At 41.7% G+C, this 24,473-nt stretch overlaps 1 protein-coding gene across 1 annotated transcript; it reads left to right on the forward strand.

Annotated features, from left to right (window-relative positions):
• The first annotated feature begins 3,216 nt into the window (after window positions 1–3,216).
• On the forward strand, window positions 3,217–24,473 carry LOC121528505. The gene is made up of 15 exons (XM_041815993.1): window positions 3,217–3,344; window positions 7,320–7,598; window positions 10,515–10,590; window positions 10,768–11,572; window positions 15,040–15,174; window positions 15,286–15,415; window positions 15,571–15,699; window positions 17,619–17,723; window positions 17,848–18,011; window positions 18,097–18,247; window positions 20,936–21,502; window positions 23,268–23,374; window positions 23,455–23,575; window positions 23,657–23,757; window positions 23,953–24,473. The coding sequence occupies exons 2-15, from the start codon at window positions 7,334–7,336 to the stop codon at window positions 24,115–24,117; spliced, it is 3,021 nt and encodes a 1,006-aa protein (XP_041671927.1). The 5' UTR covers window positions 3,217–3,344; window positions 7,320–7,333; the 3' UTR covers window positions 24,118–24,473.

Genomic DNA, 24,473 nt, shown 5'->3' on the forward strand with positions numbered 1-24,473 from the left:
AGCATTAGAACCAAAAACAAGAGTACAGTACTAGCCTTGTTTTGCAGAACTCAACCTAAACCAAAGGACTGCACTTATTTAGGGTATTAAGAAATAATTTGGCGAATAAACTCCGGGAAAGAGGCATAGAAGTTTAATGGTTTTGTGGGTTGAAAAGCCAGTTAGCTTAGCTTAGCGTAAAGACTGAAGAATAAGACTAAAAACTGAGGGGAGTGCAAGACTTATTCTTCAAAACTACTGAAAAATCATTAGAAAAGAATTACGTTTTTGCTCATAAATTCCTGTAAAAGATCGAACAAAGGTAGATTCCTCCCAAAAGGATTGAAGCAATTAGCTTAGCTTAGCTTAGCTTAGCTTAGCTCAGTTAAAGCTTGACTTAGTTTAGTATGAAGAACGACTCTCAAGCTTGCTGTCTACGGTAAATACAGCCTTTTATTTCTTCATTTATATCTTGTTTTTTAGGTTCATTAGTGCAAAACTAGAGATACATTGATGTGCATTTCAGGTTGAAGTAAAAGTTATTTGATATTTTACTGTGTTTTTTCAGTCCCATAGCCTTAGTTATAGGTTTGTTTCCGTTAGTTGGTGGTGCAAGCTGTTTCTAGATCTGGGGGGACCGTTAAACCAGCTGCACAGCTAACCCTATGTTAGCAGATGGTATTTTTTGCGTTCCCTCATCAAACTCATCAAATACACAATCCAACCACTCCAAAACACTCTCATGGACAAGTTGTAGCCTGCACATTCACCACGCTTGCCAAAATGTTGAAGTATCCCTTTAAGGATAGGCCTAGCTAACACGATGCCTGAAAGCTTAAACTCAAGAAACAGGCCTGAGTTTGTTATTGACTGTCTCATCTTCCACTCAGACCACATTCTCCTCTTCCCTTTATCCAGAGACAAAGCCTAACTCAAACCACACTGAAGCTGTTAAAGATCACCCTCATCATTAATTAACTAATTGATCTAAGTCCAGGTATCAGTTTCTGTCGGTGACAGAGGCCTGGAGCAGCGGTGTAACCTCTGTGAGGATTTTCAGCTCTATGTTTAGCAGACTCGACCCACCAACAGCAGAGAGGACTGAAGTGACAAAAAGCCTTTGACGTGTGCACAAAAACGTCCTCCTCAGCCTCACTATTGGTCAGCAGCTGATCCTGTTCAGATGTTACCAGGGAGGGGAGAGAGGGAGAGAGACCCCCACCCCAAAACACACATGCTTTACACTCCCTCCTCTGGTATTCGGTTTATTCCCACAGGAATGTTTAGATTCAGTCGTCTCCATGCGGGACAGCAAATGTGCTGAGGAGGAAGCCGGACTGATGCCAATCAGTGGATGTGATAAACAACAGTTAGAGGACATTAGCTCTGTTTCTATGCTTCTCACAGTTTATGCTCACTGTTTCAATCATGTTCATGATATAAAGCAAAAAGTTCACATTTCTGCACATTTACCTGGATAAAAATTCTCAGCTATAGGCATTTGAAATGGTAACGATTATTCCGAGAAATCTAACAAATGTTTGATGTGTCTATAAAGTTAACACTCATACAAAATGGTCTTTAAAATAATCTAAAAGATGATTCTGCTTCTATTTGCTTTATTTTTTTTTTTTACCACCAAATCAGACATGGCTGGACCCCTAAAAGTCCTGGTATATGCCCTTCTCAGATGTCTTTTAAATACAACCCCAGTTCCAAAAAAGTTGAGGCGCTGTATAAAATGTAAATGACAACATAATGCAACAATTATTAAATCTCAAAAACCCATATTTGAACCACAATAGAATAAAAACATAACAGTAGATGTTGATGATAAATATTAGCTTATTATGGCTCTGGAAAAAGTAAGAACAGGGCCATGTTTTTGGGAACATTTGGGAAGCGAGGAGACCAGTTGCTGGAGTTTGGGAGAGGAATGTTGTCCCATTTTTGTCTGATTTAAGTTTCTAGCCACTCAACAGTCCCGGGTCTTCTTTGCTGGTTCTTTGTGGTCCAAATTGTCCCTACTGGTGAAAGGTCTGGACTGCAGGCAGGCCAGTGAAGCACCAGGTCTCTTCTATTGTGAAGCCATGCTGTTGTGAAGGAAGTAGTATGTGGTTTAGCATTATCTGGCTGAAACAGCCAGGAAGAGATGTCTGTGTGTATGGGAGCAGATGTTGATCTAAAACCTCTCTCTACTTTTGCCTTTCCAGGGTCTCATTTATAAACATTGCATACACACAAATCAAGGCCTAATGTTGACTTACGCCAGCCAATAAAAAACAACTGGAAGAGCATTTTGCAACACGTCAGGAGCATGCCTGGATATAAAAGGAGCATTTTAAAGAGGCAGAGTCTCTCAGAAGGAGTACAGATAGGCAGAGACTCCCCAATTAATGATAAACTGTATCTAAAAATAGTGGAACAATTTCAGAAAAATACAATACAATAAGTTTATTTATCCCCGCAGGGAAATTCAATCATCTGGAGTGTTGTTGCATTGAATGTTCTGCAGTATAAAATTGTGAAGACTTTTGACTTGGGAATTTCCCACCATCAACAGTCCACTATATCATCAAAAGAAACAGAGAATCTGGAGGAACCTCTGAGAACAGGGGACAAGGCCAAAGGTCAATATGGGATGCTCAGGAACACTTCCAGAAATCATTGTCTGTAAACATAGTTCACTGTGACATCCATAAATGACAGTTGAAGCTATAACATGCAAAGACTGGGGACTGTTGAGCAGGTAGAATCAGACAAAAATGGGACAACATTCCTCTCCCAGAACTCTAGCAACTGGTCTCCTCACTCCCTAGACGTTTACAGACTGTTGTTAAAAGAAGACAGGAATGCTAAACATGGCCCCGTCCCAGCTTTTTTGAGATGTGATGCTGCCATCAAATTCAAAATGAGCTAATATTTTTCATGAAATGGTAAAATGTATTAATACAGACATTTCACGGTAGCTTTATAAATGTGTCTAAACTCTACGATCCCATCTGTCTCTCTCTCTGTGTCACTGAGGGCATCGGCTGTCTCCGTCCAGAGACTTCTGTGTGTGGGAGGAGGGGGGAGGAGGGTGAGTTTGGAGGGGAGGTGGGTGTTTAGGGGGGTGGTGGTGGTCCGGGGTGACAGAGGTGTTGGATCTCATAACTCACACACATTGTCGACCAATCAGCTGAGGCTGCGGGGGCAGAAAGCCGGTAGGTTACAGACTGTGGCACACATGTAGAGCCAGGAGCGAGACGGAGAGGCAGGAAGCAACCTCTGCTTCTCTTTCTTCTTCTTCTTCTGTGTTTCTTTACCAAGTCTCGCCGCAGCGTTGACACCTGAACCTGAACCTCTTGGCTGACCGTCCTCAGGTAATGAGCTCTGTGGGTGCACGGTTTCACTTTAATGCAACTTTAAACCACACTGTGAGTCCGACTCTTATGTAGGGGAGGTGTTCTTTATCGGGACAGAGAGAGGGAGACGTGGAGCACACAGGAAGAGAAACAACCAGTGCATCATGGGAAATAGGTGTTGTTTGGGATTCTGCATGCCCTGGGAGATTAATTAGGCCTTAAATGGATGTCAGTTCAGTTATATGAAGTTAATTATTGCTCTAAAATGTCTGTTAATTCAATTTTAGTGTTATAATTCACAATTTGAGTATTGATGTTTTTGTTTAAGAAGCCATAAATAAGTTTTACTGTTGTAATGTCAGTCATTTTCAGCCTAAATGAACTAAAATTGGTTTTAAATTGTTGATGTCTGTACGCTGTAACAATTTTATGCTCTCACACCATCAAAAAAAACTATTTCCTTTATTTCCTGGATCCTGAAACTCTGTGTGTGGGTTGTCATGATGTTCATTACTTTATATTTGCAGTAGCATGTTTATAGCATTAAACTGGTGTCACTTTGATGATCAATAGTTTTGAAAAGTATCCAAACTTAAACAAAAGTTCTTCTTTTTTCAGGGCAGCTGCATAGTAGAGGGTTAGTCCATGATAATTGCAAGAAAACTCCTTCACACTGTCACAGAACTGGCAGTGTACGAACATGATGACAGTGTTTTATGCAGTATTGGCACTACTTAAAAGCTAACTTGCAGTTTTTGGTGATTAAAACCAACAAATTTCCCGATATTCACTGCCTAGGAGGTCTATTTTTGCCGCTGTGGTGCTAAAACAGAAATCGATTTTGCCAAGTTTGAAGTTGTTGTATTGTGTCAGCTTTAGTGTGGGAACTTTGGAGCAAGTGTGGTCTCTCTGTGTGGGCAGTGTGTGTTTTGATCCCTCCAGTGTTGGCTGTCAACATGGCCGATTTTGAGGAAGAGAGACTCAGACAGCTGGCTGGCCTCAGTGGAAAGCATGCAGCAGCTTCTCTGCGTGCCAAATCTCTGCGTGCTATTTATACTCACCTTTGCCAGGCTCACCACTGGTGTCTGTTCATTCGCGCCCCGCCGACGCAAATGCCATCGCATTAAAATGCTGACCAATGACTAATTCACTGGGATGTTTTGTGTCAAGGGGGGATGTTTTTGGCACAAAAATTTGAAGCTGTGCTTGCACCCTTGGGTGGCTCGCAAGATTCTTAAAGTCATTTCTGTTGTTTCTTGAAATCTTCTGGTAACTGACATGACACTCATGAATCTACACTGAGTACCTCATCATGACGAAATGAAGACAGAACTTGCAAATTTATTAAAAATAAAAATCTGATTGACATAAGAATTCAGACCCTTTGCAAAAACACTCCAAATTTGGCTCGGTTTCCTCCCATTTGTTTGGATCGTTGATGGTTTACACCTTGATTGGATCCCCCTGTGGTCAATTAAAATGATTGAAGAGGATTTGGAAAGGCACACACACCTCTCTCTGGAAGGCCTCACTGCTGACAATAATATCAGAGCGAAAACCAAGCCATGAGGTCAAAGGAACAACAGACTCAGAGACAGGACTGTTGCAAAGTAAAGGTCTGGGGAAGACTGCTGCAGAGTGGCCAAGAAGCTTAGCACAACCTGGACTCCTCCAAGAGCTGGTCCCCCAACCAAAATGAGTAATCAGGGGAGAAGAGCACTCTGACTGAGCTCCAGAGATCCTGTGTGGAGATGGGACAAAGCTCCATCACTGCAGCCCTCCACTGATCTGGGCTTTGTCTCAGCATGGCTAGACAGAAGACTCTCCTCAGTGCAAAACACAAAAGCCCACTTGGACTTTCCTAAAGAGCCTCTGAAGGACTCTCAGGTCGTCATTTACGGATTCATGCACTCTGGGACCCGTTTTCAAAAAGTAGCGTTTACAGCAGGGGTCATCAAGAACATCTGAACAAGGGCCAGATTTAGTCTTGACAGAAACTCTGGGGGCCGGACTTTCACGTAAACAAAAATTAAATACATATTTTGGTCTGATTGAAATATTACTGTATTTTCTTTCAAAACGCTGGACATTTTTAGGAATTACCAGTGAGATCTATCCCTGTTATCTCTAATGCAGCAGGCCACAAGGAGACAGGCCTGACAACAGAACTGGCCGGACCCCTGAAAATCCAAGAGAAATGGCCCTCCACAATCATGATTTAGCACCAGTATTAACCCATTTTTACACTTTTAACCCATTTTTGATACTTTTTGCACCTTGTTGCCTTCTTTAACCCAATTTTTGCAAGATTTTAACCCTTTTTGAACCACTTCCCCCGAAAGTTTTATTCTTTGTGCCACTTTTGTCCATTTGTTGCCACTTTTTAACCCCTTTTTGTTACATTTTTTTCAACAATTCTTGCAACTTTAAAACCAATTTTGCCACTTTTAACCCATTTTGATACTTTTTGCCTCTTTAACCCAATTTTTGTCATTCTTAAACACATTTAAACCACTTTTCCCGCATGTTTTATCCCCTTTGTGCCACTCTTTTATCAATTTTTGCTACTTTTCTTATGTTTTGCCCACTTTATATTCCTTTTTATGACTTCTTTTGCACTTTTTTATCATTTGTAACCAATTTTTGATACTTTTTGCCCCTTTTCTCCTCCTTTATCAATGTTGCCACATTTAACCACTTTTCACAACTTTTTCTGCCAATTTTTATCCCTTTGTGTCGTTCCACAACCCATTTTGCCACGTATCACCCATTTTTGCTACTCTCTAACCACTTTTCACCACTTGATCTGGTCATTTTTGCAACAGTTCTGCAAACCTTAACCCTATTTTTAGATATCTAATAATTATGACAGTAAATTTCTGTAAAATCAGATCAAATGTTAAGTCTAAACTATTTCAATGTTAATTGTTTGTGGTATTGATTCAACAGCTGCAGACATTTAAAGCCAAAGGATACTCCTAAAACCACAGCATCTTCTTTTCCTCTTTTTCTGAATTTAGTGATCTTTCAGGGGCCGGACAGGAGGCTTTGGGGGCCTGATCTGGCCCCCGGGCTGCCAGTTGATGATCAGTGGTTTGCAGTCACCCAAAACGCCGTTTCCATGTGGATGAAACGCCAATACAACAAAAAACTTTTGCGTACACGTCTGAATTCGTCTCCGTGTGGACGGGGCATCAGACTTTGAGAAACAAGATTCTCTGGCACCACTCAACACCTGCCGCATAACATCCCAACAGTGAAGCGTGGTGGTGGCAGCAGCATGCTGTGGGGGTGCTTTTCAGCAGCAGGGACTGGGAGACTGGTCAGAGTTGTGGTAAAGCTGAACAGAGCAAAGTACAGAGATATCCTTAAAGAAGATCTGTTCCTCAGCGCTCAGGGCCTCAGACCAGACTGAAGGTTCTCCTACCAACATGACAATGACCCTCAGACCACAGCCAAGAACACAGGAGGGAAACATCTGTGAGTGTCCTAGAGTGGTCCAGCCAGAGCCCTGACCTGAACCCTGTTAAACACCTCTGGAGAGGCCCCCATTCAACCTGACTGAGCTTGAGAGGTTTGCAAAGAAGAATGTCAGAAAATTTCAGCAATGAATCAAGACATCTTTTGTGGGACTCATTTAAGGAAAACTTAGTAAAAAGATGAGGCTGTGATCACTGGGAGATGTGGTTCAACATGTGGCACACACAAGCCTGGTATGAAAGTGGTGGCGCCACCATCAGGAGCAGCTGTCACACAGCAAACACGCACCCAATCTGGAATGGGCCTAGCATCCAAACATTAGATTTACTCCATTTCCTACTGATAATGAGGAAAGTCTGCTGGAGATTTCAAGTTATTTATAGTTAAATTAAAACAGAGAAACATGACTATATCACAAGCTTTTATTATCTTGATTCCCACATTTATGAGATTAAAATTAAATATCAAAGCATTGTTGTTTTACACACGTGCATTTGTCCCTCTTTTCTCCAGTTCTCGCCGCCTTGATGCCGACCAACAGAGAGATGGCCATACCTCGGATGTTCAACTCCAACACTCCCTTCATCATCGTCACCGGAGGCTCTGAGCTCACATTTCTTGGCAAAGAGGATGACTGTGAGGGCTGCAAGGAGGAAAAGGACTCTCTGGTCCAGGCCATCGCCCCCCATCTGAGCCGAGTGATGCAGCACGGCACCGCCAAACACGTGGCGACTGAGGGGCAAGAAGAAATCGAGGAGGATCCCTGTGTGTCCATCGTCGCTCAGGCACAGAGTAAGAGGGAGACGGGGGGAGAAATGTGGCATGGAAGTCATGGGGATGAATTAGTCTGGAGACAGGGGTGGAGGTCTGGAGTTACCGATCATAAAATAAAGATTTATCTTGGTTTATTTGGGTAAAAATAAGCCTTTCTTACTGTATGAAATCCATGTTTCTTAGCATGATAAGCATTCAACAAAGATTGCACAGTATGTGATTTCTTTAAATGCAATGTAAAGTGGTATTCAGTGGAAGAGTTGCCTAGAATGTAGCAATGATATGCACACAGGTGGAAATGAAGAGGTGTCCCATTAATATAAATGGCTCTGACATGCAAAGACTGCGCTGCAACACTGAGCAAAAAATGCATCAAAAGTTATCTAAACATCAACATCACAAATAAATTTCAGGCTTTAAATTTTGGACCAACATTTTCTGTTTTTACTGAGCATTGCATGAAAATACTGACGTGTCCCTGATGTGCATCTTCAAAATCAGAGTGACTAAGACACAAGGCCACATGTAGCATATGTAGTAGTTGTGTACTCCCTCTCTCTCTCATGTTGTGTGATGATCAAAGCAGAAAGTCACTTCTAGCACCAGTCAAAGATGATAAGGAAGAGGAAACTGTTACTTGAGGCGTCCTGTATGTTTAATGATTATTCTTCGCCATCGGCTGCACGTCCTGAAGCCCTGACTCTGTAACAGTCGGGTAGGAATGTCATCTCACGCTGTTCAACTGGATCGTTTACGACCACCTAGTGCTCGCACTGTATGAGTGGAGTCAGGACAGACTGTGACAAATGTCAGAGGAGTTTCCTTTGGAAAAGTCTCACACACAGAGGTTGAAGTCGGATCTAACCAGCATTGCATCGATGGAGGTCTGCTCATGGTTCTGCTCTCACTGTGGGAATGTGTGCAGTTGTGCAATCAAAATATCAAACATGCCAGAAATCCTCAAAATTCGTGTCTGAATCTTCTTAAATTGCACAGTCTCACCTGATATGCCAGATTGACTGATTCATACATGCATTGCATGGATGTATTTCACATTCATCTCAGAAACCAACCATTCAAAGCATTTGGGAAGGGCAGAACTTTTTAAATAATTCTTGAAATTAGATTAGACTAAAGTTCTGTCTGTCACCTTCACTAAAGGCCAATTAGAGCGACAAAACAAAGCCAAGTAGAAGGCATGCACTGCTCTGAGCTTGACAGACAGGTGCCCATGTAGTTTATGAATGTTGGAGCTTGTTGGTGACCTTGCAAAGCAGATGGATACGCCCGTTTCCATGTCTCTCACTGGCAAATCCATCTTGCAAAGCTCCCATCTGAACCATTTGAGCCTGGTTAGTGAGTGACAGGACCAATCAGCGTCGAGGGGCAGTACTTTTGGGCGTGGCAGAGTCGTGACGTAAGCAAGCAGCGTCAAGAGGCTGGTGCAATTATGGCGGAAGACATTAGCATGGATGCTGCTAAAGTGCCAGTTTTATCAGAACTTGGCAACATTTATTCGTTAAAAGAAGAACAAAGAACAGCAGTGAGTTGTTTTCTTTTCAAAAACGACAAAAGTCGCGTAATGACATGTCTACAGTCGGCATGATTCACAGTTCTCTATGGAGTTTACTCTTTGGTAGCGGCTACGTCACGTGTTATGCTGCTCTGATTGGCCCGTAAAGATGTGGCGGACAGAACGTTCATCCAATCACCCTCCAAGTTTTTTTCAAAGGCTCGGCCCTTTCCCAAACGCCGTCTATGAGTAACTTACCAGATCCCAGGTTAGCTTGTTGGTGGATAAAAGTCATGCAGAGGCCAGTTCAGAGACGTGCAAAAACATTTTCTCCACCAAGACAAGCTTTCAGTGTTGCTCTTTGCACCTTTATTATAAAAAGAAATGTGGTTGAGGTCTAGTTTAACTGCTGCTATACCACAGCTACATCTGAGCTAACTACTACAGCAAAGGCGGCCATTGTGTATACCAGCTTAAGGCCCATCTAAACCCTACCCTCATGCTGAAACAGGTTGTGAAAAGGGTAAAAACATCTTTTCCATCATGAAATGCTTTCAGTTCTGTGACGAATGCCTCTATACTAAAGCTACATCCAAGCTAAAGGCTACACCAGCTGCAGCCATTGATATCGGCTTTCAGCACAGCTACTCCTGCCTGCAGATACTGCCTTGTTTTCCTCAAATGTTGCTGATTGGTTGGGTCTGTTTTTATACCTGGCCAAGTCATTTCAGATGACAGAAACGGAATCTGGCCACTTTATCCGCTTTGCAAGGTTAGCAATGTAGCACCTGTCTTAAGAGATGAGCATGGGGTCTAAGTACAAAGACTGCACAAACTGTTGGGTTCCTGAAGGGGGCTTTTGGGTCTGATCTGTGTCAGCTGCCATATTGAAAATGCTATTTTGAACTCACTTTATATCAACTATGAAAAAGACAGAAAGGTGTAGTGAAGGCAGGTGTAAAGCCTCGTGAGTAACTGCTACAACCTGCAGGCAGTCATATCAGCTATACCACTGATCATGAACAAATCAATGCCTTCAGAGTGCCCAAAATGGACAAGTGATTAAAAAAACCTCAGGAAAGTGTGCACCCACAAACACATGAACAATACCAACATAAATGTGTTTTTTTCACTTGACCGTAAACTGGTCTTTTCTGCTGTGAATATAATCTTTTCAATAATGTTTGTGACTTCTGCTGCTTCTGCAATCTGCCTCTAGTGGACACCCGAGGAACTGCAAGCTTTCTCCACTTCTGCACTGGCCTCATTTTCAAACACAGTGATTTCTGTAGCAAGGAACCACTCCCTTGACTTCCCACTTCTCTCAGTTTCCTCTTTTGTTACTGTTTTGATAAAGTCCTGTGTGGTGCCGTGTTTTTAACAATATTTGGACTCTAATCTGTGACATTTCTCCATCCCAGGTGAAGACTTTCAAGAGTTCAGCCCCACAAAAACACAGCATCCTTACTCCGGATGTGAGCTGCTCAAAAAACACAGGTAAATGTCAGCGAATAAACTCCTTTAAAATGTCTGAAGGCACATAACAGTTTAAAAGACCTAATGGAAAGAGCAAAACCAAAATGCACGATACGATATGATCGATACCTTGAATTTGACTTGATCATAGTTTATGATAGTTAGGACACTAAATGTAATATTACTTCTGATTTGCAGGTTTCTCGGTAAAGAAGGAGCCCTCATTAGTGACTCTGAAGATGAAGACTTTGATACAGACACCACACTTCCTCATCACCATCTCCAGAGGAAACATCGCAGGAAACCCAGGAGACGTAGTCAGGAGGAAGGGGAAGAACCTCCGATGATCCGCGGCCTGTGGGTGCAGGAGATTGACTGGCTGAAATCACTGGAGAGAGAAGTGACTTCACCTCCCGAGATCATCCCTCCTCCTCCTCAGTTCACTGACTCCTGCAGCCACGGGGACGTCCAGTCTTCTGTGTACGAAGGCTGCAGCTGTACAGATGTGCTGTCCCCATCAGAGGACAGATCAGGAGACGCATCCAACAGCGAGCACAGAGCATGCTCAGACTCTGACTGCGGCCTGGAGCAGGATGAATCTCTCTGCACTCATGACAGCGAGTCGGACTCGTCCTGTTGTGTGGAGGACGTCACAGCAGCAGACAGTTTAGGAGTCAAGGCCGCGATGATGTTTGACCTCATGAACGTGTCAGGCTTTAACTCTTACTCCCACACTGAGTGGGATTCGGACTCCACAGGGCGTGTGCAGAGCCTGCTGGGAATGTCAGACTCCTCCGACTCCCCCAGCTCTGTGAATATTTCCCAGAGTTCCTTTGGTTTTGATAACATGAGTGATAGTGACACAGTTTTGGATTTCCTCAGAGGCAGAGTGACACAGATGCCGAAGCTCTCTGTTTCACCTTTCTTCATGGATTTGATTAAACAGACACTGAACAGCTGGAGGAGCAGAAAAACAGGAAATGAGGGGCTGATATTTCATCATGTAAGATATCACTGAGTAGATCATCAGAAATCCGTATACTTGAACATCCTCTAAGCCTAATTCTACTCTTAAAGAGCTGAGCATCATAGGTCAGTACTTTTGAAGTGGGGTTGCAAGAGGTTCTTACCAATGAGTTCAGCTCCTTTACAGAGAGGCTGTACAGCGATGCAGACAGGGTTCTTTGCTCTACATAGACTCTTTTTACACATTATATTAACAGGGATTTATACCAATTTTGTCCCAAATCCTAATCCTTAATGCTATGTGTGGACTCAGTATGCACTAAAAAAACTGTTTCATATCTGCATACTGAGGGGATCTGGGATGCCTTCATCCAGACTTGACTGGTTGTGTAGATGCAACGAATACTGGCACACATTTAAGATCGCCTCATCATCTGATGTGATCTGCTGTGTTCTGCTAGTAGACAGAAAGCATCATGTCCAGCCTCTCTCAGAATGATAGGAATTGCAACTCTTTTTAGTGATCCAGATTATTTGTCTTAGTTTAGTAATAAGGGCTGCTATGTCATTTTTCCTTTGTTAAAACAACAAAACTAGGAGGAGGCCTCCCAAATAAGAGCCAGCTCCCGTCAATCACAGTAGGAGCACCCTTTAAGGCAGTGTTACCCAACCCTGCTCGACCAAAAGGCCAAATTGTTGAAAAATACATTTGCAAGAGCCACAATCTAAGTGGTGAAAAGTGGCAATTAAAATAAGTTAAAGGTGGAAAATGTAGTCAAAAAGCGGCAAACACTGGGAGAAAAGTGGCGAAAAAGGGCAGAATCTGGCAAAAATGGGTGGGAAGTGACCAAAAAATAGGTTATAGGTGGCAAAAAAATTGTCAAAAAGTGGCAAAAATCTGAAAAAAATGTGGGGAAAATGGGCAAAAATTTAAAAAAGGTGGGAAAATGGGCAAAAAGTGGCATTTAATTGAAAAAGGCAGCTTAAATGAGCGAGAAGTGGCAAAAAATAGGCAAAAGGGGCTAACAATGGGGTAAAAGTGTCAGAAATGTGGAAAAAAGTAGCAAAAAAGGACATGAAGTGGCAAAAAATGGTGAGAAGTGGCAAAGAAATGAGTTACAGGTGGCAAAAATGGTCTGAAAGTGGCAAAAACATGGTAAAAATGAGTGAAAGTGACTAAAATGGGCAAAAAGCGGCAAACGCTGGGAAAAAAGTAGCGAGAAAAGGGCAGTGTGGCAAAAATGGTCTGAAAGTGGCAAAAATGTGGCAAAATAAGTGAAAAGTGACTAAAATTGGCAAAAATCGGAAAAAAAGTGGGAAAATGGGCAAAACGCATCAAAGAGTGGCAAAATGGGAAATAGGTGGCATTTAATTGCAAAAGGCAGCTTAAATGGGCAAAAAATGGCAAAAATGGCCAATGAAGGGGCCAAATTTTTTGCAAAAAGCTGGAAAAAGTGTCAAAAAGAAGTAGCAAAAATGGGAATAATGTTTGAAATTAAGACATAAAAGAGCCACGTGTTGAGTATCACTGCTTTAAGGTCTTTGCTCACTGAGTCTGATATTTTTAGATGCATTTTTCTGGATCTCTATTTTTTTAAGCCCTGCAAAATAATTATGACAACATGAGGGAGAAAAGCCATTAAAAAGGCACCACCTCTCTAAGCTTTTAGCTAATTATCTTCTTTCATTCTTATCACCAGCAGCTTCACTGCATACAGCATGTAGGGATACCAGTAAGAGAGTCACAGAAAAGGTGTGAGGGCTGTTTGATTAAAAGGTGGCCATTTGAGTTCTGATATCAGGTCATCACTGATGCATAGTATGGACACATGCACTGTGTGCAGTAATTTGTACCCAAATGCTCAAAGTAGATCATTAGACTGCAATAAAGCATTGTCTAAACAAGGGGTTCTCAACCTTTCCCCCAAAATAAAGGTCTGAGAGACCGTGGACCCCCAGTGCCCTGAAGGTGGTTGAGGTGTAGTTGAATGCAGCTTGTGCAGACGTACATTTTAAGGATTTTCAAAACGTTAATTTTAAATCTCACCAAATTACCACCTTTTATATTACATTAAACTAATTTAATGTATATATTTTTATCAAAATGGGCAAAATATACAGTGAAATAATTTTGAAATACTTTTTGGTTTTTGGAAGGCATTTTGGGACCCCCTCTCAGTGTTTCGCGACCCCTATGTTGAGAACCACTGGTCTAAACAACCCCCTTCGATTATTTACACTTTTACTGATTTTATAAATCAATAATGGTCAGTATAATTTGGCTTTTTAGACAAAAAAATTATAAAAACTCTTTAATGTCAAAGTGAAAACAGATTTTTACAACGTAATGTCCTGTGAAAAAATCCGTCAGGTAAAATAAGTCAGTGTTTAGTAGATGTACCTTTGGCTGCAATCACAGCTCTGAGTGTGTGTGGATAGGTCTCAGTCAGGCTCGAACATCTGGACTCTGCAATTTTACTCCATTCTTCCAGGTTGCATGGAGATCAGGCATGAACAGCCCTTTTCAAGTCCAGCCACAAATTCTCGATTAGACTGAGGTCTGGGCTTTGACTCCGCCACTCCAGAACATTCCCTTTGTTGTCTTTAAACCATTTCTGTATAGCTTTCTCTGAATGCTTCAACTCATTGTCTTGCTGGGAAGTAAATCTTCTCCCAAGCCGCAGTTTTCTTGTAGACTGAATAAGATTGTCCTCCAGGATTTTCCCATAGTTTGCTACATTCATTTTACCCTCTGTCTTACAAGCCTTCCAGGGCCGGCTCTGAAAAGCATCCCCACAGCATGATGCTGCCACCACCGTGCTTCACAGTGGAGATGGTGTGTTTGGAATCTTGTCTGATGGGCAAAAAGCTCCATGTTGGTCTCATCAGACAAAAGAACTTTCTCCCTCTTGACCATGGAGTCTCCCACATGCCTTTTGGTGAACTCTAGTCCAGATTTTATCTGAGTTTTCTTCAACAGCGTCTTTCTCTAAAGCTCTGACTGTTGAAGAACCCGGCCAACAGTTGTTGTCTGCAGAGTCTCTCCCATCTCAGCTGCTGAAGCTTGGAACTCCTTCAGAGTAGTCATAGGTGTCTTGGTGGCCTCTCTCACTAGTCTCCTTCTTCAGTTTGTGAGGACGGTCTGATCTAGGCAGATTTACACATGTGCCATATTCTTTCTATTTCCTGATGATGGATTTATCTGAACTCTGGGGATGTTCAGAACCTTGGAAATGCTTTTGTATCCATCTCTGGAGATATACTGAACAATAACTTTTTTCTCTGAGTTGCTAGGGGTGTTCTTTTGCCTTCATGGTGTAATGGTAGCCAGGAATACTGATTAAATGTTGAATTAGGACATACATGCATTTTAAAACTCCAGCTTTAGTAAGACTGATAATAATTTAACTTTTTCTATCTGCATTTAAATGCACTGGTGTTACTACTCAGACTTTACTCTATATCTTTATATCCATATGTTACTGTGTCCTTTGTCTCCTGCAGCAACTTCAGCCCCACAGCTGCCGGTACAGTGAGGGAGAGGAGTACTGTGTTCTACATCACATACAAAATGGCTCATACGGGGACGTTTTCTGTGTTCAGGACAAAAAGACCGGTTTCAAATGTGCTGCCAAGAGGGTAAGCCAAGAAACTCTGAGTCATCACTCAGAAAAATACTGACACACCATCCAAAATGTAGCAATGTTTGAACGAAAAGTCACCATGCACATTGTTGTCCGCTGATCTCAGATCCCTCTGAGTCACTTCAGCAGCGAGGAGGTGAGCACGTGGAGCGCTCTCAACTCTCCTCGTGTTGTCGAGCTGTTTGGGGCTGTGAGAGACGGGATCAATGTTGTACTCTTCATGGATTTAAAGCCTGGTAAACAGTCTTTAATATGAACCAAAATTATCAGAGATATTCTGCCATAATAAGAATGTTAAGTACAGTTTAGGGCCATGACTTTGAGCTTACAAGAGCTGATTTTAAGTGCACATTTAACACAAACAAACATTTTTGTGTCCGACTCCCTCCAGCATGTTTGGCTCAGCTCCTAAAAGACATGAACACCCTACCTGAAGATTTAGCCTTGCACTACTTTCATCAGACACTGGGGGCGCTAGAACACCTGCATCACAGAATGGTGCTTCACCTGGATGTTAAAGGTAGGTTCTTGTTTTATAAGACATGATTGGCTCCGGTCTCCTCACTTTATTTGACAAACAATCATGTCCCTGTGCAAGAGAAAGGCGCGCTATGTGGTATTCAAGTTGTTTTTAACCTTGTAAACCTATCTCATCTAGCATGCAGGGTGTTTTAACATTAGGCACCACTATTGATTTGTACCATGCCCAGGTGCGACTGCCTCCCCACTGATCTGCTTTTACATTAGTTGCATTGTTCCATGCATGAGCACACTTTTATATATGCACAGTCCAATACAGTTGGTGGCAGTGCATGCACCATTGGTTTAAAAATCTGCCAAGAAGAAGAAAGAAGAAGAGGCAACTTTGGCAACTTGCGCTGACATTTATTTATGCTTCATACAGACAATGGAGTCAATTCTGAAGGCTACTTTTGATTTTTTTATCATTTTTAAGTTGCCGGCAACAACCTTCTTCCTACTTCCACCTCTGCCATGCTAATCAGAGGATGATTTTAGCCTGTGCAGCATGGATGCATTCGCATCTGCCACATACCATGCCTGAGTCCACATAAATCAGGCCTAAGACCACCTTTTCAAGCAGACTCAGACCCAGTATGCTTGCCTTACAACTGACCAAATGGAACCAGACTTTGGACTCAAGAATATGATGTTACAAAGTCTACTGGATCTGGCCTGGCCCTGCCCTTATCTGGATGGCAACACGTATATTTCTCACCATATATATGCTAAATAAAGTTTCTTGTCAATAATATCCTGCAGTGATACATGTAGTGCAAATTTTGTACACGGAAAGTTAAAAAATGTTGAAATGTCAGTATAAGACGGCTGTAAATCATTTTATATTTTTGTCTTCTCACATCTTTTCCGGCTTCACCACCATCGCAGTTTTTAGATGCATTTTTGTGCAGCTTTATATCTCCTTTAATACCTTGTCATGTTACTAAACTGTTTCCAGTTAATCGAATTAGTTGTGAAAAGCTCCTCCAGCTGCTTTTCATATGTGCTACTAACTTCTCATCCTTTTGTTGCCTTGTCCCTACCTTTTTGAGATGTGTTGCTGCCATCAAATTTAAATTAAGCTAATTTTATATCTCAGGTTCAACATCTGATATGTTGTTTTGGTTATATTGTGAATAAATTATAGGTTAAAGAGATTTGCAATCATTGCATTGCTTTTTTTTACATTTTACAGTGTCCCAGCTTTTTTGGAATTTAGGTTTTAAATGCTGGCCTTTCATTTATTTTCACTGTTTATCTCTATCATGGGCTTTCACGTGATATTTCAAAGGTTCTTCACTTATTTACTAGCCTGTTTTTCAGTCTGTTTGTCTTTTTAAAGTATAATTGTGATATTTTTGTATTTCTTACATTAGGGCTGAGTTTTATCTTGTTAGCTCATTGTTTAAGCCCCTTAGTGTCCTCCCTCTCCCTGCTGTGATAGTTGATCTGATACTATCAGGAGGACTTACTGGGAGGTACAGGGCCCAGTAAAGCCTCTAGCTACTGGTTCTGTAGTCAGATAGCGTCCTTAGTGTTTGCCACCTAATCCTGAACTGACATGTCCCCCCTAAAACCTCCATAATCCCAGCTGAGAGGATTGAGTAGGAGGGGTTCGCTCAAATTAGGCCCCTCTTTTACCTCAGAGCTTTCTGCGAGCACTCAGCCAAAAAACATTGAATTACCCCGTCTCATCCTATCATGTCCTCATCAAAGCTGGATAAATGGATGTGTTTGGTTTATTTTGGAAGATGTTACCTCGCGTCACCTCCGTACGCCTGTTCAGAGGTCGCTCAGGCTTCGGCCCTCCGTGGACCAGTCTGTCTGACGGCCTCCTGATTTCTCACTCATCTGTTTCAGAATGAACAGCCAGTGAAAACAAGCTGTCTCTCTCAATCCTGTGTGTTGATTTAATTCCAGTTGACAATGTGCTGCTGTCTGCGGACTGCAGGGACACATTCCTCTGTGACTTTGGTCTCTCAGAGACTTTAGATGACAGCGGACGGAGCACCAAGGCGTTCAGGGGTAAGTAGAGTTTGAAAAGTCAGCACAAATTTCATAATACATCAACTCGCTCTTTAGTGGAGTTCAGAGTTGACCTCAGCTTGAATAGTCATAATGAAGATGTCTTCACTGTTCATCCTCGCAGGAGCAGCCTTCCCCGGTACAGAGACCCACATGGCCCCCGAGGTAGCAAGGGGTGATCGGCTCTGTGCCAAGGCAGATGTATGGAGCAGCTGCTGTATGCTTCTGCACATGCTCAATGGATGCCAACCATGGATACGCTACTACTCCCATCCCCTGTGTCTGCAAGTGAGAGTCTTCTTCTTTAATGGAAATCTGATATTTCATCATGTAAAGCATCCAGATATTCACACATTTGTTGTCGCGCTGTCAGATCGTCAATGAGCCCCCTCCTCTCTGGGAGGTGCCGTCCAACTGCAACAACTTCACAGCCAAAGTGTTCAGGGCCGGACTCCAGAAAGAGCCGGACAGACGAGCATCAGCAAAGGAGCTCAGGAGGAAAACCACCAAGGCCCTCAGAGCAGGTCAGTGGGGTACAACCTGAAAACAGTTTTCAACATACTTTTCTTTAAAGCATATAAGTTGAAAATGTTGGATGCATTTGAATTGGTTTGCCTTTAGTTCCACAAGACTTATGGGAGAGTGGGAAATCTAAAAATAGACCGTTGCAGAAATAAGTTCGTCCAGGCCATTGATACAAATGCAGTACATGTCTGCTTATAATGCCAGAACATTTAAAATAATTTAGCCAGATTATACTTTGGCTATATTCATGTTAGGTAAAACTGTGTGTCATCAGCAAAAAGCTTAATCTGAAATGTTAAAACCATCACAAACAACCTCAACAGGGATCTTACAGACCTCCTCTACTGAATTTCCTTTGAGATCCATCTACTGAAATGAAACAGGACCCAGGATCGATCCCTGTGGAACTCTAGACCTAGTTTTGTTATTTTAAAGATCGCATTCTTTATAGAAACACAGAGTTGTCTGATGATGGCTAAAAAACAGAGAGCCTGTTTCACACAAGAACTGCACAGCTTTAGAGTCCATTAAATCTTTGCAAATGAGACAGGAAACATGAAGAAGTAAATGCACCCCCATCTGACAACAGTATCTCTGTGCACAGACGCTTTTCATGCATATCACGTCATGCAATTATTTGTAAAATGGCTGGCCCCTTTTTATGTGAGTTAGTCTCATTGCAAAAAAAAAAAAAAAATACTGATATTAGCGGCCACATCCAGTGGCACATACAGCTGCACATGTTGTTCTTGGATGCATTTTTCTGATCCATAGTCTTATAAAAAAATCTCATACTTTCAGCCCTTGCATACCAAATCTGGTGCTTGTTTTTTTCTATAAATTGTAAAAATTGCTGCATGAGTTATAACAGCCTTGTTCTTCGAATAGATACAGCAGTGAAGGTGACTTTCTGTGCTGTGCCAAGTTGAAAAGAGACAGCGCTACTTTTTGATTCAGTCCCTTTGTCAGTGGCAGTGAGGGAAATTTTGGCCTTTATCTGCATGACTCCATGGTTAATATCCACATACTGCATGGACAAAGCACAGCTTTTAAAGGTACAGAGTGTAATTTCTAGCCTAGGAGCATTTAGAAGAAAAACTTAGAAATTTTCATTCATACATAGGGAGGTTACCCTCATTGGACTCCACCATCTTGGGTTTTGCGTCTTGCATGTTTCTACAGTACAACGGACGCAACAAAATAATAGATATGTGTTTTTTTTTATCATTCTAATGTTCATGGTTATCACCAGAAGTGAATATGGTAGGCTTGAATCTGCTAAATTTTGGTAAAAATATTCCAAATTTACAAATTGTGCCTTTTTAGTGAATTTTCAGTGCCAGGGAAAGAGAGAGAGAGAGAGAAAGGGAGCTGCAGCAACAGCTTTGAAAAGTCAGTCTGCTGGTTAAATGACTTTGGGGCAGATTCACTATAGAAAAGAGGGGCTTTTTGCATGTTTTTTACCTAAAAAAAAATTGTTAAAAAATTGTTTAAAAAGTGTTGCGTCAGATCCACAGAGCACATGCAAAGGGGAAATCCATAAAAACTGCACACTAAAAGCACACAAACTGCTCAGCTGAGCAAACAGCACCGTATCCCATTTACATTTTTGTACATGCGAATCAGCCTCATTGCAAATATCACCTTGTTCACAAAGGCCAGCACTGACTGGCAGTTAAAGTGGTGCAATTTAACACCAAATTAACTCCTTTCTCCTCTTTCCACCCCTGTCAGTCTTTACTGTGTATCCCAAAATTAACTTTTTATTAGCAACAATGCGCTGTGGAACCTGCAGGAACTCGGCATGAGGCACTGCCACAGCTACTGACGTGCTACTTGGCCTGTTGGAGCAATCGCTAAGTGATCAGTTCAAATTTTTAATGGATTAGTTGCAAAAGAGAAACTATTTGGGTGTGCAGTTTAGGCAAAAAAAATTTAGCTGATCTGCCTCTTGGATGGGTGTGAAAAATGCAAGAAAATCGAACATGTTCATATACAAGAAATGACAGGGTGTCAGGGTCAGAGTGCAAACACACAACATACGACAACATAACATTATATTTCCTTATTTACCTGCTGCAAGTTTGGATAAAAATGGACTCAATATACAAAGGCCTTTATGGTGGAAAAACCACTGCCCTTTTAAGGTTGGTTACTGCAATGCAGGAGTTAAAAGAGATATCACAATCAGGAAAACAGTTCCACTTTTATGGAAATAATATCTGTAAATATTACTTTGACATGACTGTTATTAAAGTACCCAAAGGGTTTGATTGGGCTGTCAGAATCAGACTTCATCCACATGTGTGGAGACAGCTTGGAAAAGATAAAACTGTTGTATATTTTTACGTCTTTTCTCACTATAAATTCCTATATCATCATCTCTGTGTGGACAGAACTGAGCTCTGTTAGCATGAGAGCCTCTTGAAGCAGAATTACAAGGGGCAGTGATTAACTCTTCACACTCCTTATCCCTCATCCCTAGTCGTCAAAAGCATTCTGTAGATGCAACAACAATACAGGACATTTCTATGACTTACCCCTTATTCCTCCATTCCAACAAAGAATGGGACATATCACTCTAGTGTCTAGTCTTTCCAGATTCAGACAGAGTGCTCTTGAAGTACTTTACTTTATTGCATTATTTGCACCTCTTCAGACTCTTTAAATGAATTTTTTCTCCACAGTTGGAGGTCTGAGTCTCTGGTCTGTCAGAAGTGCCAGTGAGAAGCTCTATCATAGCAAGAACCAGGATGAAGACACCCCCTGCTCTTTATCAACTGAGATCCCCACTATGCCAACCAAACCGTCAGCTCCAGAGATGTACTGGGTGAGCCCGTGGAGAACCACAGCAGTGGACGAGGACAGCAACGACTCAAAAGATGACGAATCTGACTGTGACTTTGATTTGGAGGCAGAGTCCTTAACGAGGGAATGGGACTCTCAGCCGAAAACTCTGCAGGACGATTACACTGGCGGAAAGGATTGGGACTCCTGCTCAGATTCAGAGGTGGATATTTACATGGGAGAAGAGGAATATGCTCAGGAGAAGTGGCTGAAGACTGACAGGGACTATGAGGGTGACTGGGAAGAGGAAGGAAATGAAGAAGAGGATGAGGATGAAGAGTGGGATTCATCCGTGTCTACTGAGTACCTCCGTGCTCTGAAAGGCCTCTTCCCTTTGCTGCAAAAAGGCCAAAAGACAAACGGCGACTCATGGGGATCCGAGCCAGAGCTGGAGTACCTCCGAGATGGTGAGTCAGAAAAACACTGCGTCATTACAACTTGCTCAGCAAGGCTAGGCTGCTTTACACATTCGACAACTGGATACATGCCCAGATTCTCTTTGTTTTGTCTACTTTTATCTCTTTTTGAGTTTCAACACAAATCTGCCTTACATTTAATGGAATTCTTGAATAAGGTTAACTTTTAATAGACTTTTTACATAAAAACTATCAATTTTAATCATGCCATCTTAGGAGAAAATAGAGGGTAGAAGTGTTTTGGCATCTAGAGCTGTGCAACGTTTTTATACATAGCCTCTAGTGATGTCAGATGAGTCAGCGCTGGTTTGCTTTGAAGAGTTTAAAACTGCAGAAATCATGAATTTACCGGACTTTTATGTCAGGGGTGTCAGAGTCAGTCAGAACAGGGGCCAGAATCTGGATTTAGGTCTAACCTGAGAGCCTAAGCGGGTCAGCATTTAACCATAAACTGCCAAAATTAGCACTGATGATAAATTAATTTGAAAATGTCAAAATGATAAGTTTAAAGGCTCCAAATCTGAGAGAAAAAAATCAAACTTATTTGTTCAAAAGATCAAAACAGAAAATTAAATGTCAAAATAATGTTTTTTTTAATCCAGATATATTAAATAGAAGGTTGCAATCATATTTTAACGTTCAACATATGAAATGAAACTCAAAATCATGATTTTAAAAGGTCTAAAAATTAGTTTAAAATTTGATTTGCAAGTCTTAAAGGTTAAACTATGGGAATAAAAGTCAGAGTTAGGAAAAGGAAAAGGTCCAAACGTGACAATAAATTAATAATAATGAGTTTAAAAAGTCAAAATATGACTTTATATTTAAAACTGGGAACCTAAAATGTGAAAATGTGAGATAAAAATTCATTCGTTTCAGTCATGGGGTGTCAAACTCAAGGCCCGAGGGCCAAATCTGGCCCATGGTACAGTTATCTTTGTAATAACTGGCCCACTGTTGGGGCTGCTGGGGTTAGCGCTGTTGCGCTGTTGCCCACAGTACGAAGGTCACTGGTTCGCTTCCCGGTCAGGAAGTCAGTATCCAAGCTTCCTCCCACCACCAAAGACATGCTTGTTAGGTTGATTGATGACTTTAAAATTGGCCATAGGTGTGAATGTAAGCATGCCCAGCCAGTCTCGGGTGTACCCCACCTCTTGGCATCTGGGATAGGCTCCAGCCCCCCCGCGACCCAAACGGGATAAGCAGTATAGAATATGGATGGATGTTCCCCCCGTATAAAAATTTAAATTGAACCCTAACGATTTAGAACAGGGGTGTCCAACTTTGGCCCGGGGGCCAAATACAGGACCTCTAAGGGTTAAGATGTGTATTTTGAATGTAAACTATCTGTCAAGAGTGAATAAATGCATCAAAAGAGATTTTGATTATCCTAAAACATCCATAGGGATGACCCCTGACCTTAACAGCAAAAGCCAACCCTGTAAAAAAAAGCCCCATTTTCTTTATATCAAGCAAATTATTTGTTTACTTCTGGATTTACATGGACAGAGAGAACACCTTTTAACTTTCATAAAGGAGAATATTTCTGTAGACTCTGCTGTTTGTTGATGTATGAAGTTATAAAATAAAGTTATAAATTCAGTTAATAAAGTCCAGTAAATCACGATTGATTTTAAAAGTACCCATAACTTGTCTCAAACTATTTTAAATAATAAAAACAACCCTGGTGTTGCGGGGGTTTTTTTTTCCCTTTTGAAGGCCTGTTTTGACTTGCTATCATGTTTTCTCTCACTAGATGTAGCTAAAGGCACCACCATCCAGACCCCGTCCCCAGAACCTCGAGACGACCCCCCGTCTTGTTTCAGCTGCTCAGAAACATCACAGATAGACGCCTCAGACAAGGTATGTAGCTCTGGATGCATTTATGTGTGTACTAAACATCTGTAAATACTGGTAAAATAATACATTTCCTTTTCTTAAAGGACTCGGACCACTCATCTGATGACCTGAGCTCTGGAGTCTTCTCCTCCTGTAACAGTCAGACAGGCGGACATTTGGAGTGGTTGGCCTCTGCAAATCAGCCCTCGTCTCACTGCTTTGATGGTGAGATATCAGGACTCTAGCACTCATACTAGGCTGCTGCTGGTCTGTTTTCATTACTGACTGCTCTGATGCTCCATGCAGGGGTGGATGTCTGGATTGAGAACGTGCAGGGTGAGTGTCTGAGGATCCGGGAACGCCGGCAGGTCAAAGTGGGCCATGTGGCTATAGGAATCAGTGATCAGGTAAGAGATGTTAAAGCCTGATCACACTCATTATTATGGGCTCTTAACTGTATGAAACACCTTTGAACATGACTATAGTCTTCAAATAAACTTACTTAAGTTAAAAAAGCAATAATTCTGTCTTAGTGCCCGATGCTATCAGCATGTTCTCATCAGTGCAGATGTTTGATTTGCATTATCTGGTCTGTTATCCAGGTTTCAGGAAAAGCCTTCACTTTGGAGACTCTGGACAGAAAGACGGTGTCCTTTGAAGAAGAAATCACAGAGTCATGTTTGTGGCTGCGATGTGTTCCTGCTCCGGACAGATGTCAGCGCTGGAAGTGGAGGGTCAAAGACGGCAGACTGGAGCTCCGAGAATGACAAAGGCTTCATTGTGTTATCTGTTTTTATATTTGCACTAATTTTAGGTACTAATTATTGTTATTAGACTGTGTTGATTTTAAATGCATCCATGAACATGTCGAGCTGCTGATATGAATTATTTTTCAGGGATTAAAGTGGGAGAATCTGTGTTTTCCTATGTATTTCTATGTAAACACAAAGTTTCCACTGAGTTTGTTCCAGCTATGGTCTGGACACCAGAGTTTGTCATGTTTATCGCTGCCGTTTAATGTGTCCAATGAGATAAGCTGCTGAAAACAACAAAGAACTGTCATATTATAACATGAGCCTTGAAGACTTCAATACTTGACTGTGACTGAGATTTTATATATTAT

This window comes from Cheilinus undulatus, linkage group 20 (genome assembly GCF_018320785.1).
Source record: "Cheilinus undulatus linkage group 20, ASM1832078v1, whole genome shotgun sequence".
Lineage (NCBI taxonomy): Eukaryota > Metazoa > Chordata > Actinopteri > Labriformes > Labridae > Cheilinus > Cheilinus undulatus.

What these genes read in the sequence shown, in the direction of transcription:
- LOC121528505 (XM_041815993.1), top strand. Translation starts at nt 7,334, where the DNA reads ATGCCGACCAACAGAGAGATGGCCATACCTCGGATGTTCAACTCCAAC. An exon ending in AGGGGCTGATATTTCATCAT is followed by an intron (nt 11,573 to 15,039) that starts GTAAGATATCAC and finishes TGTCTCCTGCAG; the next exon opens with CAACTTCAGCCCCACAGCTG. An exon ending in CTATAGGAATCAGTGATCAG is followed by an intron (nt 23,758 to 23,952) that starts GTAAGAGATGTT and finishes TCTGTTATCCAG; the next exon opens with GTTTCAGGAAAAGCCTTCAC.